This window comes from Emiliania huxleyi, assembly GCF_000372725.1.
Source record: "Emiliania huxleyi CCMP1516 chromosome Unknown EMIHUscaffold_21, whole genome shotgun sequence".
Classification (NCBI taxonomy): Eukaryota; Haptophyta; order Isochrysidales; family Noelaerhabdaceae; genus Emiliania; species Emiliania huxleyi.
Window position 1 is genome coordinate 355592 of NW_005200507.1, and position 13058 is coordinate 368649.

Sequence of the window (13058 nt, forward strand, 5' to 3'; positions counted from 1 at the left end):
GCGCCGATGGGCATGCGCACCCTCGACGCCGGCACAAACACGCCCCGCTGCCGGCAGCGCCCGCAGAACCTCTCGCGAAAGCTCGACGCCTGCGGAGGCAGCGCCTCGCAGCCCAGCGCGCCGCCCGAGACGACGTCGCCCCAGCACGTCTCCGTGTAGCGCGAGCGCTTCGGGGGTGGAGCGTCGGAGCTGGCGGCCTCGCGGGCCGGGGGCCTCGCCTCTTCCATCAGCCCTGGGCACCGCGAAGGCGCCGCCGCCCCAGAGCACGAACCCTCCTCCGCCTGCTCAGCCTCGGTCGAGACGAAGCGCTGCCCTCGCTGCCAGAGGGGGGCGCCAGAGCCGAGCTCGAGGGCGCCTTCCGTCGCGACCGGTGTAGCCAGCAGTCTGGGCGGTATCGGTGGGATTGAGCCCGCAGCAGGCGCTGTCGGATGCGCCGTGCCCGCCGCGCTGAGAAGCCACGCCAGCACACGCTCAGGATCTGCCTGCTCGGCTGTCATCGCAGCGGCGAGCTGAGGCACGCATGTGATCGCTTCGCGGCACACTGCGAGCAGCGCAGCGTTGTGAAGTTCGCGGCGCGTGGCGTACTCGCTGCGGAGCTGCTCGAGGTCTTGCTCCACATCGGTCAGCGCTTTAGCAGCCGCGACCAGCTCCTCCAGCTCCCTGGCCTTCGCCGCCTCCCGCTCCAAGGCAGCGGCCAGCCTCTCCTCGTCGGCACGCTGGTGAGCAGCGGCGGCTTGCCGCAGCGCGACGATGCTGCCCGGCGCGGGGATCATGGCACAGCAGCGCGCGGCAAGGCGTCGCTCTCTCCGCCGCCACGCAACAAGTCTATCGTGGTGGCGGTGGGCCGAGGATCGCCGAGATGGAGGAGTGCGAGGAAAAGAATTCTTATAGAAGCCTCTCTCACAGCACACTGGCACGACAAGGGCGCGGACTGGCGCGGACTGGCACACACACCGGCTCAGGAAAAGAATTTCCCGACGCAACACTGGGCACGGGACTGGCGCGCACTGGCACTAACACAGGTGCGAGGAAAAGAATTCGGCCTTTTTTGACGAAAACGCGTGCAGCGCCGCGCCGCGCCCCCACTTTCCTCTCCTCCATCTCGAGGGGCCGTGCCGCTCCTCTCCATCCACCGTGATGCTCCTCGCCATCATCGTCACCACGACGTGTCAGCTGCTGCGGCCGCCGGCGACCTCACACACACGGCGTCGAGCGCCGTAGAGACGGCCCCGAGAGCCGCCGCCAGTGTGCCACGACCGCGGTTGCGAGGCTCGTGGCGATGGATGCGCCAGACCCGCTTTGCGCCGCCGCCCTCAACGCCCGATACTCGGTCAGAGCCGGCGGGGCGACGGCGGCGGAGTTGCGGCCGCCGGCGACCTTCCCCTCGACCAAGCCGCCGACCCGTCGACAAGCACACGCGGACTGCCATCGAGAAGAAGGAGAAGGAGGGCGGCGCATCCGGAGCCCGCGGGGCGCGGGCGCGTGGGCGGGCGCGGGCGCGGGCGGACGCGCGGGACCCCGCCAGTGGAGGCGGCAATGCCTCTGGCGGCTCTGCAGGCGGCGCGCGGCGCGCCCCTCGCCGGTCTCCCGCACGCTCCTGAGGGCCGAGAGGGCCGAGAGGCGGGGTCGGTGACCCGGGGGCATGGGCGGTGCGGCCCGCGCCGCGCGCGGGCGCGTGGCAGCCCGTGAGTGCCGAGATCGGGTCTGTGCTTCGACGTAGCATGGGCCCCCGGAGGCCCATCTACAGCAGCGGCGAAGTGCGTATTTGTGGTGTTGGTGTGACGTCTGAGCTTGGACCTGTGACTAAAGCCGGTTACCACTGATGGATCACCACCCGAATAACACACAGTGAGCGCCCCAGCGCTTCACTACGCCCTCCGCGCGAAATCGCTAGTGCCTAGTGGTGCTTTGTGGTATAGTACATTGTACTTTTGAGTAGTATGGGTACGGTGCCCGAGACCGGGCGTCCGCCTCTTCCTATCTCTCTTCGCAGTCTCTCGCCGATTCTCGCTGCAACCCTTCATGCCACCTCGCGACCTCGCGGTCGTCCCACTCTCGTCGTTCTCTCTCTTGTCGCTTCTTCCTCTGTCGCGTCGCTCTCTCTCCTCTGCCTCCCTCGTTCTGCCTTCTGCGACGCCGCCGCCGCCTGCCGCTCCCTTGCTCTCGCTGGACGCTGCTTCTCTCGCCTTTCGTCGCAGCTCTGCCCTCCTCGCGGCTTATTTTGGCCCCAAAATCTGCTACATACACTGATAGAGAGAGCGCGTAGGGCCCTTAGGGGCCTAGAGAACACAACCCCCTCTCCCTTTTCTCCCAGTAGAGAGAGAGCTAAAAGTACGTACACTGAAAAATCTTGTAAACGAAAGAAAAAAGAAAACGGACACGCAAGGGAGGGATGTATCTTGTAAAGAAAGAAAGAAAACAGACAAACCAAGGGAGGGATGGGAGGACGGCACGCCGCCACCACACAGGGATGGATCTTGTAAAAGAAAGAAAACAGACAACGCAAGGGAGGGATGGGAGGACGGTACGCCGCCACCACACAGGGATTTTAGGGGAGAAGTGTGGTGTTAGCCGTCGCCCACCCTCGGGCGTCTACCACTTCCTATCTCTCTCCGCAGTTTATCACCAATTTCTCTCTCTCCCAATTCTTGCAGCGACCTTCATGCCACCTCGCATTCTTCCCACTCTCGTCGTTCTCTCTCCTGCTGTCTCTTCCCCTGACTCTAAATAAATAGAGCAGACATCTCCAGGAGAGATGGGCGACGCACGAACCCCTGACTCTATCAGCACTTGGAGCACTTGGAGCAGGTTCAGAGATTTTACACGAATTCTTTGACCGAGCACTTGTGCATGCAGCCTCTGCTCAACCCACTGGCCGCCACGTCTCCGCCGCGCAGCCTGGTGCGCGACGGCGCCTTCTGGACCGCCGTGCTCACCACGGCCAATGCCGCTCTCGGCGCCGGCGTCCTCGCCTATCCGATCGCCTTCCAGGGTGCCGGCCTGGCGGGAGGCTCGCTGCTGCTGCTGGGCTTTGCGACGACCGCCTCCGTCGGACTCGGCGCCGTCTTCCAGTGCATGTCGGCCGCGCGCCGGCTCGACCCGCGCGTGCGCGACTACACCAAGATGGTTGGTGCCGCGTACGGCACGACTGCAGAGGCGCTCGTGACGGTGCTCATCGTGCTGTACGTGTTTGGCGCGTGCTGGGGTTACCTGGTCCTCCTCTCCGACACGCTCGGTCCGCTCGTCCGCAAGGTGGCCCCGGCAGTCGACGAGTCCCTCGTGCGCATCCTCCTCCAGTGCGGCTCGACGGCGGTTTGCATCGGCCTCTGCTCGCTCCGCTCGATCAACACGCTCAAGTACTCGAGCGCGCTGGCGGTGGCGGCGGTGCTCACCACGGTGGTGATGCTCGTCAGGAACTACGCCGCCCACCCGTGCACCGCGGGCGACTGCGCCACAGCCGCAGGGCCGACCGTATGGTGCCTCCCGAGCCCCGGCTCCTCACCCGTGCCTCTCTGCCTGTGGCCGCTCCACATGTCCGTGACTCGCCCACGACGCGTCCCGCAGGTGCCCCTCCGGCGAGTGCTCGGGCTGGTGCACCGCGGAGCAGCTCGCCGCCGCGCCGACCAACTGCCCGGGCGGCACGCGCGGCGTGGCGCTCTGGCCGAGCGGCGCCGAGCCCTTCCTGGGCACCTCTCCTGCCTCGCCGCTAGCTCTCTCTGCGCCCTCTCTCCCCCCTCGCCCTCGCCCTCTCTCACACCCTCTCCCTCTCTCTACCCCCCTCCCCCTTCCCCTTCCCCCTCCCCCTCCCCCTCTCCCTCCCCCTCTCCCTCTCTTTCACACGCAAGCCGTCGTGCAGGCGCGCTTCCGCTCGTCGCGTTCGCGCTGCAGTGCCACATCCAAGGCGCCGCAGTGTACCACGAGATGCCGCCGCGGCTGCAGTCCTCTCGCGCTGCGTTCGCCGCAATCGCCGGCGCGTTGAGCACCCCTCCCCACCACTCTCTCGCCTCCTCCTCCTCCTCCTCCTCCTCCTCCCGTTTCCTGTCTCCAGTCTCCAGCTTCCTACCTCCGGCCGCCGCCGCCTCCTCCTCCTGCCTCCTCCCCCCCCACCTCCCCCCGCTGCCTCCCGTTGACTCTCTTGCACTCTCCCCCTCCGCCTGCGCCGTCGCAAGACGCGGTTGCGACGCGGCCGTGCCGTGGCCTCCGCAGGCGCGTCGTCCTGCCTGCTCATCCTCCTCTACCTCCCCACTGGCCTCGCCGGCTACGGCGCCTTTGGCGCCATCACGCAGGGCGACATCCTCACAAACTTTGGCGTCGATGACCCGCTTGCGGACGTCGCGCGCGGCTGCATCGCGGTGCCCGCGCCCCTCCGTCCCATCGGCCTCGCCCCCGTCTCCCTCCCTCCCCTTCCCCTTCCTTCCCTCGACCCCTCGCCTCGCCGCCGGCCACAGAGCGGCCAACCGCCCCCGCCCCCGCCAGCCAGCCCCCCGCCGACCGCCCGTCTGTGCGGCTCACGCGCAGCCCTACGGCCCGCCAGGTGACGGCTCTCTGCGCCTACCCGATGCAGCACTACCCGGCTAGGCTCGTGCTGCACAATGTGTGGATCGCAATGCGCGCCCGCGCCCGCGCCCGCGGCGCGCCCTCCTCGCCATCCGGTGACGCTTCCGTGTCTCCCCTCGCTGCGCCGCCGCCGGCTCAGCCGCCGCCCCAGCCGCCGGCGGGGCCTGCGCCCGCGGCCTTGGCGGCGGCTGCGCTGCTGCGCGACTCGCCCGCCGCCGCCACCGCCGCCGAGGGGGAGCCGAGCGTGGGATTCATCTTGTGCGAGTCGTGCGTGTGGGGACTGCTCGTGCTCGGCCTCTCGCTCGCGGCGGCGGGCTCCTCCCTCTCGGGCGTCTTCTCGCTCGTCGGCGCGCTGTGCGGCGGCAACGTCATCTTCACCATTCCGGGCCTGCTCTGGCTCAAGCTCGGCGGCGGCGGCGGCGGCGCGGCCGTCAGAGCCGCGGCCTCCGGCGCCGCCGCCGACGGCGCTGCGAGAGCCGGGGCAGTCGGAGCGGGCTGGAGGCGGCGCTTGCCGACGGCACTGCTCCTGTGCGGCGTCGGAGCTTTCATCACAGTGGCGGGCACGTTCGCGACGCTCCAGAGCATGGTCGAGGGCGGCGGGAGGTGACGCAACCTGCCGCCGCCGCCGCCGCCACTGCTCCTCGGCATCCGAAATGCGAAAAGTGGACGGAGCAGACGGGGGAGCAGCGGCCAAGGAGGAGGACGACGGTGACCTCAGTGATCAGACGAGGGCTGGGTCGAGGTCGGCGTGATCGATGTTTGGGGTGCAAGGGTAGCTGTGCCTGGCCGGCAAAGTTCCGTCTTGGTGTCGTCCTCACTCTGTGCACTCAGTCTCATCTGTATCCATTAATACGTTACGTGACAACGTGAGACATTTTTCCGATTTCGTGTAAATCTCACCATAATATCATAAAGCCGTAATACTCTGTGTGCGCGTACAATCATGTTTTACGTGTGCGGGAACGTTGGGAAGAGGCACGAGGTCGAGGAGGGCGGCGAACCTCGACCGACGCGACTATATGGAGGACCCGTCGCCAGACGACGCAGGGCAGACGATGTGGAGGCGGAGCAGACGCGCAGGGCGAGACGAGGGAGGGAGCAGGACTTTGCGGAGATCAGCAGGAGGATGTACGAGGAGATTAGGAGCAGCAGGGACCCGAGGGACCATGTGGAAGACGGCTAGTGCTAGTCCCCCATCGGGAGGACGACCCCGGCTAGTCGCCGACCACACCCACAAAGAACCCTGCACAAAGATCGCACGGCCACGGGCGGGGACTTGGAGCACTTTTGGAGTGCAGTCATTAACCCTCACATCCAGGGCCGGGGAGCTAAGAAGCGCACCCAGCGAGCCGGATGATCGGTATCGGGCTACGGGCTAGAGAGCCCTGACCCCTAGCTAGGGGGGGGCGCGCATTCGCAGGGAAAGGGCCGTAAAATAAACACGGGTCTCCGAAGGGACCTGTTCCCTTTTTACCCATCTCACAGTAGAAGTGCCCGTTTTTATTTCTTTATTTATTACATACGTACAGATTATATGCTACGAGGTCACAGTATGGGTTCCACTTGGTCCTTGGTCCTGCTCCTGGGAGATAGGCGGGTCGATTGCTCGATTCCGCATGGTGCATGTGGCAAAAAAAGTATTCGTCATAAGTTGGTGCAAATATGGCTCACGACACGTCGCGACAGCCACAGCCGTGAGGTGACACGCCGACGTTCCGGAACACGTGGGACGTGGCCAAGGGACGACCGGCTCGAAGTTATCGGCGAGGGTATGGGGGGCGAGCCGCCCTGGAGATATGCTCGCGAGCCGCCATGGAAAGCGGCGCCGTGGGCATTTGCCGCCGGCCCTCGACCAAGCCAGCGCCGCGGTCATCCTCGCAGACCTTGAGGCTGCCGCTGCCGCCGCCGCCAACGGCCGCTTCCTTGACGCGAATGCTTTCCAGGCGACAGTCGCTGCAGCAGATGACCTTGTCGGTTTTCTCGGCGAGGCGCGTTTGCTGCCAGACAGCATCCTCGCAGAGTACTGCGAACGGTACAATGCAGTGAAACTGGTCGGCAGGCGAGTCCGTGCCAAGCTGAGACGTCAAGGCGTTGGCCAGTCTGATCAGATTGTCAGTCTTCCAGACGACATTGTGCGCCACATCTTTGCTGCATTGGCCAACCCGCTCGACCCTGCCCCCGCCGTTCACCTCGCAAGCACTTGCAAGTACCTCCGGGTTGCGTTGCGCACAGGCTCTGGCTGCGAGCTGCAGCGGCTGCAGTCGTTCACGCGGAGCACTGATCTGCTGTGCGACGTGGTGAGCGTGGCTGGCGCGCAACCGGCAACACGAGCACAGCTGCAGTTGGCAACGACGCTCACGACGACCCGAAGCGCGACCGGCCGGACCTTTAAGGTTGGCGATTGCTCGACTCTCGCGGCGCTGATGGAGGGCGGCTGGCTGGACAGGCTCCAAGCGCTCCGCCTTGAGGTGCCATACCTAGGAGTGGCGGGCTTTCGACCGATCTTCGAGGCGCTGGCCGGTGGCGCGCTTCCGAAGCTGCGCCACCTCAACCTCTCCCACAACATCCTTGACGAGGGGGGCGGCTGCATTTGCTCGGCACTCTCACGCATCAGGCTACCGGCGGGGTGCGGCTTGTCTCTCAGCAACAACCGCATCACCAGCGACGGCGTGGTCGCTCTGGCCGGGGCGTTGGCTCGCGGCGCGTTTCCATCGCTGGTAGCCCTGGACCTGTCCGACAACGACATCGACGGCGCCGGCGTTGAGGCGATCGCCGAGTGCGGCAGGATGGGCCACCTCAGGTCGCTCCAGAGTCTGAACCTGGATGGCAATGACGGCACCACCGCCGCCAGCATCGACGTGCTGGCCGCGGCGCTCCGCGCTTGGGGCACCTTCCCCGCGCTAAAGAGCATCTACCTGCCTCACGAGGCCGCCGATTTCGGGCCGGCGGGTGCCCGTCTTGTCGCGGTGTGCAATCGCGAGCGAAACGTCGGGCTCTCCTGGATTTGAGATTTTCACTCGTTTATTTATCACACACATGTGAACATGAACCTGCAACCTCCCGCACGCACGCCTTATCTTCAAAAAATACTCCAGGGCCTCGGTGCCAATCGTGTCGCGTGGACGTCCCTTCGTTCGTCAGCGCGTCCTCTGCGTCGATGTGGCTAGACTACGTACGTCGATCGAGACCGTGCGGCGAGAGATTTGTTTTGTGTTTGACTGTCCGTGGTCCTGTCCTCTCTCTGGCCAGAGAGAGATTTGTTGGATGTCGCTCTTATTAGCCGCCCTCCTGATCTGTGCTTTTTGTTGCTTAGACCGGCCAAAGCCTCCAGAACGCGCACACTTGGTGGGCTCGGGGAGGAAGGGCGGGAGGGGGAGGGGGGGATTGGGAAAATCAATCTTCGTCGCGTCGAAGTCGCTGCCACTTGCGAGCGCCATGTTGTTCGCGGTGACGGCGGCCCTCACGGCGCTGCCAGCGGGGGCGGCGCACATCCCTACGTGCCCCTCGCCCGCCTCGCTCAAGTGCCTCCTCGACTCGCTCGAGGCGCATGGCGCCGTGGCGGTCAGCGGCGTCCCGGGCCTCGAGGCGGCCCGCGCCTCCGCCTACGCGTTGCTCGCGGCGTGCGCGTCCGACGAGGCGACGCGCGCGTCCATGCAGGAGGTGGTGCTGGGGGACGGGACCGCGCGCCGCTCGCTTGCTGCGCGCACCGTGCGTGGCGTGCCCGAGCCGCTCGAAGGCACGTGCAACGGCGCGGGCGAGGCGCTCGAGCCGCTCCGGGCGATTGTCGACTCCGCGAGCCGCGCCTTCCTGGGCGCGCTCGAGCCACTCGAGCGTGGCTCGGCCGCCCTCCTCACCACCCGCTCGGGCCGCGGGTACCACTCGCTGCTCGAGGTAGCGCAGGGCGGAGAGCAGCTCGAGCACTTCCACACCTACGTGCCGCTCCGCCTCGCGCCGGCGCCCAACGCCTCCTCGCACGACTTGCCCGCCCTTCCCCTGCACACCGACGCCGGCCTCCTCCTCGCGCTGGTGCCTGCGATGTGGGTGGCGAGCCCCTCCGACCTCCCCTTCTCCCCCTCCTCCCCTTCGGACGGCTTCTCTGTCGAGGGCGCGGCCGGCGAGCTGCTCACAATCGAGCCAGAGTCGGCCCCCTCGTCGGTGGTCTTCGTCGTCGGCGAGGGATGGGGCCGCTGGCTCGAGCCGGCCCTGCGCGGCAAGCTGCGCGCCGCGCCGCACTCGCTCGCCATTCCGGCTGGCGCGCGCGGCAGCCGGGCGTGGTACGGCCGGATGCTGCTGCCGCCCGGCGACGCGCTGATGCCCTCGTCTAAGCGCGACGGCGGCGCGCCTCCCACCTACTCCGAGTGGTCGGCCTGGGCCAATGCGCAAGTATCGCCAGCCTCCCCCCGCGCCGCCGCCGCCGCGCCAGCCGCCGAGGCTGCGTCGGCGGGCGGCGCCGTCGCCCTATCGCACGGGCGCGAGCTGGACGTCTTCGACGCCGCCGGCTGCAACTCGAACCAGATCTGGTGCTGGCACGCCTGCAAGAACTTGGACGAGCTCAACTGCGCCAAGGAGGACGCGGTGTGCGCCCTGCCGGACGGGTCCGTCTGGGACGGCAACGAGAACAACCACAACGCCCAGCTCGAGTGCCTTCCCGAAGAGCACTCGGGGCACGGTAGGAACGGGACGGACGAGGCGCGCTTCTGCACCGGCCGCGGCACGTCGATGCACATGGACGGCTTCACCTTTTTGCAGCGCGGCGAGACGAGCTGCGTCATCTTCCTTTTCACCCCGTGGCTCCTCTCCTCCGATGCAAAGTTCGCGCTCGCCGTCCTCGGCACGGTCGCCCTCGGCGTCCTGGCCGAGCTGCTCACTTGGACGCGGCGCACGCGCGTCTCCGCGTCGGAGCGGCTGCGCAGCCGCCCCCACGCGTACCGCGCGGCGATGGGCGGCCTCTTCGCGCTCCAGGTGGCCCTCGGCTACGCGCTGATGCTCATCGCGATGACCTACCAGGCGGAGCTCTTGATCGCCGTCGTGGCCGGCCTCGCGCTCGGGCACACACTGCTGAACGTGACTGCCCCCGTCGGCGAGACGAGCGACCCGTGCTGCGCCGAGCCCGTCGCACAGGGCGGGGAGAGGGCCTGGCTCGACGGCGTGCCTGTCCGGGCCGGCGCGCGCTCCCTCGAAGCGGTCAGCACGGACGGCGCGACAAGCCGCTCCTCGACCGAGACACTGCCCGCCGCCTTTGGCCAGCCGCACGCCGAGGGCGGCGGCGAGCACTCCGCCGACCTCACGGTGGCGCCCATCTCGTGCGAGAAGTGCTGCGCCGCCGTCGCGGGCTCGATTCGCGCGGTCGAGGGCGTCATCGACGTCCGCTGCGACCTCGACGGCGCCTGCCACGCCACGCTGAGTGGCGAGCTCGCACGCAGCCCCCTCGCCCCGGCCGCGCTCAGCGCGGCGGTCGCCTCCGTCGGAAAAGTGGTGACTTGCGGGCCCCACCTCTCAAGCAAGACACGCGTGCGGCTCTAGACGGCGCGACAACGCATTGGCTTGCTCGTCTACCACTGCGGCTGAAGGACAAGCCCCCGCAGACCCGGGCCACCCGGCCGACGGGACGCCGGGCAGCAGCATGCGAAGCGGGCCTCGACGCCCCCGATCCCCCCCCCCCCCCCCCCTCCCCGCCTCGGCGCATCCGCGGTATCGCTACCCCCTCACTGCAGGGTGGCAGCAGCTGCGCGCCGAGACGCCCCCGAGTCGCGATCCTCGCACACACTCTGTCCCTGTATATGCACCGCCCGCCCCCGCCGGCCCAGATGTCAGGCCGCGGAATCCTCGCGCCCCCCGCGCATGCACTCTCGCTCTTGTGTAGAGTCCGGTATCTCAGCACACGATGAAAAAAGAAAAGGCGCTTCCACGACTAGAGACTAGACAGATCTAGCACGGCGCGTGATGCCAAAAGACTCAAGTCTCCGGGGATTCTGAAAACTGCTCGGCGGTGTGTGCGCCGGCATTGGCAACGCAACGGCCTTGAAGCTTGCATGCAGCATGGCGTTGGCCGTGCGCGGAGCGCGGTCGGGTCGCTATCGCTTCACACCCTTCTTCTTCGCCTTCTTCACGTACTTTGGCGTCTTGTTCAGCCGCGCCTCGCGCTTCGCCTCTTTGGCCGCCGCCTTGCGCTCGCGCTTGTCGTCGCGGTCCTCAAAGTGGTGCAGCCGCGCCGCCCGGGGCCGCCGCAGCCGCTCGCCCTCCTCGCCCTCCTCCTCGTCGCTCTCCCCCTCGCCCTCGCTCTCGCTCTCGATCCCGCTGCCGGCGCCGCTCCCCGCCTCGCCCCCCTCGGCGGCGCCCTCGCCTCTGGCCGCGCCCGCCCCCTCGCCGCCCTGCGCCGTCGCGATGCTCAGGTCCTCGTTGAAGCCGTTGAGCCGCGCGTACGCCAGCGAGCCTCCCTGCCCGCCGCGCGCCGCCCGGATGTCGCGCTCGATCTGCATCAGCGGCAGCTCGCCGAGCGTGCGCGGGATGTGCATCTGTGCAAACACACGCTCGCTCACCTCCTCCTCCGCCGCCGCCTCTGCCGACGCCGCCGCGCTCGCAGCCGCCCCCGCCTCTGCCGCCTCCGCCTCGTCCTGCGTGAGCGGGAGGCCCTCCAGCCCCGCCTCCGGCCCCGCCTCCAGCCCCGCCTCCAGCCCCGCCTCCGGCCCCGCCTCCAGCCCCGCCTCCGGCCCCGCCTCCTGCTCGCCGTGCGGCGCGCCCGCCGCCAGCAGCGCGTCGTAGGCCGCCTCCTCCTCGCCGCGGCCGATCACCGGGTCGGTCACGAAGCCGAAGAGCTGCTGCAGCGTCGGCAGCGGCCGCACGCCCTGCCGCCGGAAGAAGAGGATCGCATTCTCGCAGTCCTTGCGCAAAAAGACGAGGGCGTTCGGGTGGTCGTGCTCCACCGCCTGCGGCATTCAACACTTCAGGATCAACGCTGGTCCTCTTCATCCTTCGGCGGTCGAGTTCCGCCGCCTGCGACACGTCGATCACGACCACCCTCCCGTTGTACCAGAGCAGGTTGTACTCGGAAAAGTCGGCGTGCACCAGCCGGCAGCCGTGGAAGATGTGGCGCAGCAGCAGCATCACCTTCCGACTCAGCGATTCCAGCTCAGGTGCAAGCCTGCCACACTCGAGAGGCCGCGCGCAGCAGCAGCGTCGCCTGCCGGCTCGCGCTCGCCGCCTCGTCTGCACTCAGGCTCGCGTCTTTGAGGCGCGGAGCCGCGTAGCCGTCGCAGCCGACAAAGCTCATGAGCAGCACGTGCTCGCGCAGGGCGAGCGGCGCCGGGCACGGCACGCCCGCCTCGGCGAGGCGCCTACGGCACGGCTCCGAGCAGGCTCGGGCTTGCGCTCCGGCCGAGCGCGCGGCTCCGCCTGAGCGAGCGGCGCCGGTAGTTGCGCATCTCCTTCTCGGCCCACATGCGGACCATCTTTCGCGGGTTGGAGCGGCAGTAGCCGTGGCGCCAACGGAACTCGCCCGCCACGTACCGGTCCCTGTCCTTGAAGGTGAGTACCGACGTCTTGTACACCTTGACTGCAACCTCGGCCGGCTCGCGCGCGAAGGCGTGGTACACGTTCGCCTCCTTGCCGGTCGAGACGCAGCCGTTGATTGACTGCAACACGCCCGAGTTGAGCATCTTGAAGAGTAGCAGCCGCGTCCGCGGGTCCAGCACGTGCTCCGTCGTCGCGCGCTCGTCGCGTGTGAGGCCCGTGTGCTTTGGCTGCGCCGCCTTGCGCTCTGTACGGCTGAGCGAGTTGCCCGCGGCCTGCGACATGGACGTGCCGCGCAGCGGCTGCAGCGAAATGAGCGAGTCGAACCGACTCGCCAGCGACTCCGACTTGGCGACGGTGAGACGCTCGTTGCCGTCATCGACGCCGTCCGCCCATTGGTCGTCGTCGTCGTACCATCCGTCGCTCGCGCCGCCGTCGTCGCCCGAGGCGGCGGCGGCGGCCGCGGGCGCGGGCGCGGCCGGACCGTCGATCTCATCCTCCGCGTCGGAGTAGCGTCCAGCGTCAGCGGGCAGCATCCTGCCGCCGACAAACCTTGGCACTCTGGCTCCACTCAGGCTGCGCTGTGGCTTATTGGCTCCGCGCGGTTGGTGGGCGCGTGGATGCCTTGTGGCTCAGCGCGGCGAAGATTTCTTTTAAGCTACACTTCGTTGTTAATAGGAACAAGCGAAGGCACACACGACATGACGCCAAACACACGATTGCACGCACCCGCACCGCACCTCGCACCCGCACCCGCCGCCCCCCCGACCCCCGCCCCGCCTAGGTGGGAAAGAGATGAGGAGATGGGACAGCGAAGGAGGAGCCACGAACACGTATGGGAGGTTTCGTTGATGCCTCACGCTGCCCGGCGTCTCTCACTTTCCGGGACAGCCCCGCCCTTGTGAGGCAGGAAAGTGACAGATTTCTTTTAGCTTCCTGTCTATAGAGAACATTTATGCGCCGATTTTTTTCCCTTGAAGCACTTGGGGCGC

The 13058-nt window shown here is 67.8% G+C and overlaps 4 protein-coding genes across 4 annotated transcripts; 3 read left to right on the forward strand and 1 right to left on the reverse strand.

The window, feature by feature from the left end:
- Positions 1 to 2845: 2845 nt before the first annotated feature.
- On the forward strand, positions 2846 to 5420 carry EMIHUDRAFT_449971 (hypothetical protein). Its single transcript, XM_005780768.1, has 6 exons — positions 2846 to 3476; positions 3565 to 3649; positions 3857 to 3887; positions 4207 to 4331; positions 4823 to 4911; positions 5059 to 5420. The coding sequence occupies exons 1-6, from the start codon at positions 2851 to 2853 to the stop codon at positions 5162 to 5164; spliced, it is 1062 nt and encodes a 353-aa protein (XP_005780825.1). The 5' UTR covers positions 2846 to 2850; the 3' UTR covers positions 5165 to 5420.
- Positions 5421 to 6353: 933 nt separating this feature from the next.
- Positions 6354 to 7565, forward strand: EMIHUDRAFT_99901 (hypothetical protein; the record flags this gene model as incomplete). The annotated part of the gene is made up of 1 exon (XM_005780769.1): positions 6354 to 7565. One exon carries the CDS (start codon positions 6354 to 6356, stop codon positions 7563 to 7565), a length of 1212 nt encoding a protein of 403 aa, XP_005780826.1.
- Positions 7566 to 7980: 415 nt separating this feature from the next.
- EMIHUDRAFT_449972 (hypothetical protein) lies at positions 7981 to 10461 on the forward strand. Its single transcript, XM_005780770.1, has 2 exons — positions 7981 to 8940; positions 9034 to 10461. The coding sequence occupies exons 1-2, from the start codon at positions 7993 to 7995 to the stop codon at positions 10078 to 10080; spliced, it is 1995 nt and encodes a 664-aa protein (XP_005780827.1). The 5' UTR covers positions 7981 to 7992; the 3' UTR covers positions 10081 to 10461.
- An 881-nt stretch (positions 10462 to 11342) lies between these two features.
- On the reverse strand, positions 11343 to 12350 carry EMIHUDRAFT_64080 (hypothetical protein; the record flags this gene model as incomplete). Its single annotated transcript, XM_005780771.1, has 4 exons — positions 11343 to 11474; positions 11512 to 11664; positions 11708 to 11878; positions 11901 to 12350. Coding segments are annotated over 4 exons (906 nt in total), but the record flags the coding sequence as incomplete, so codon positions are not given.
- Between the last annotated feature and the right edge of the window lie 708 nt (positions 12351 to 13058).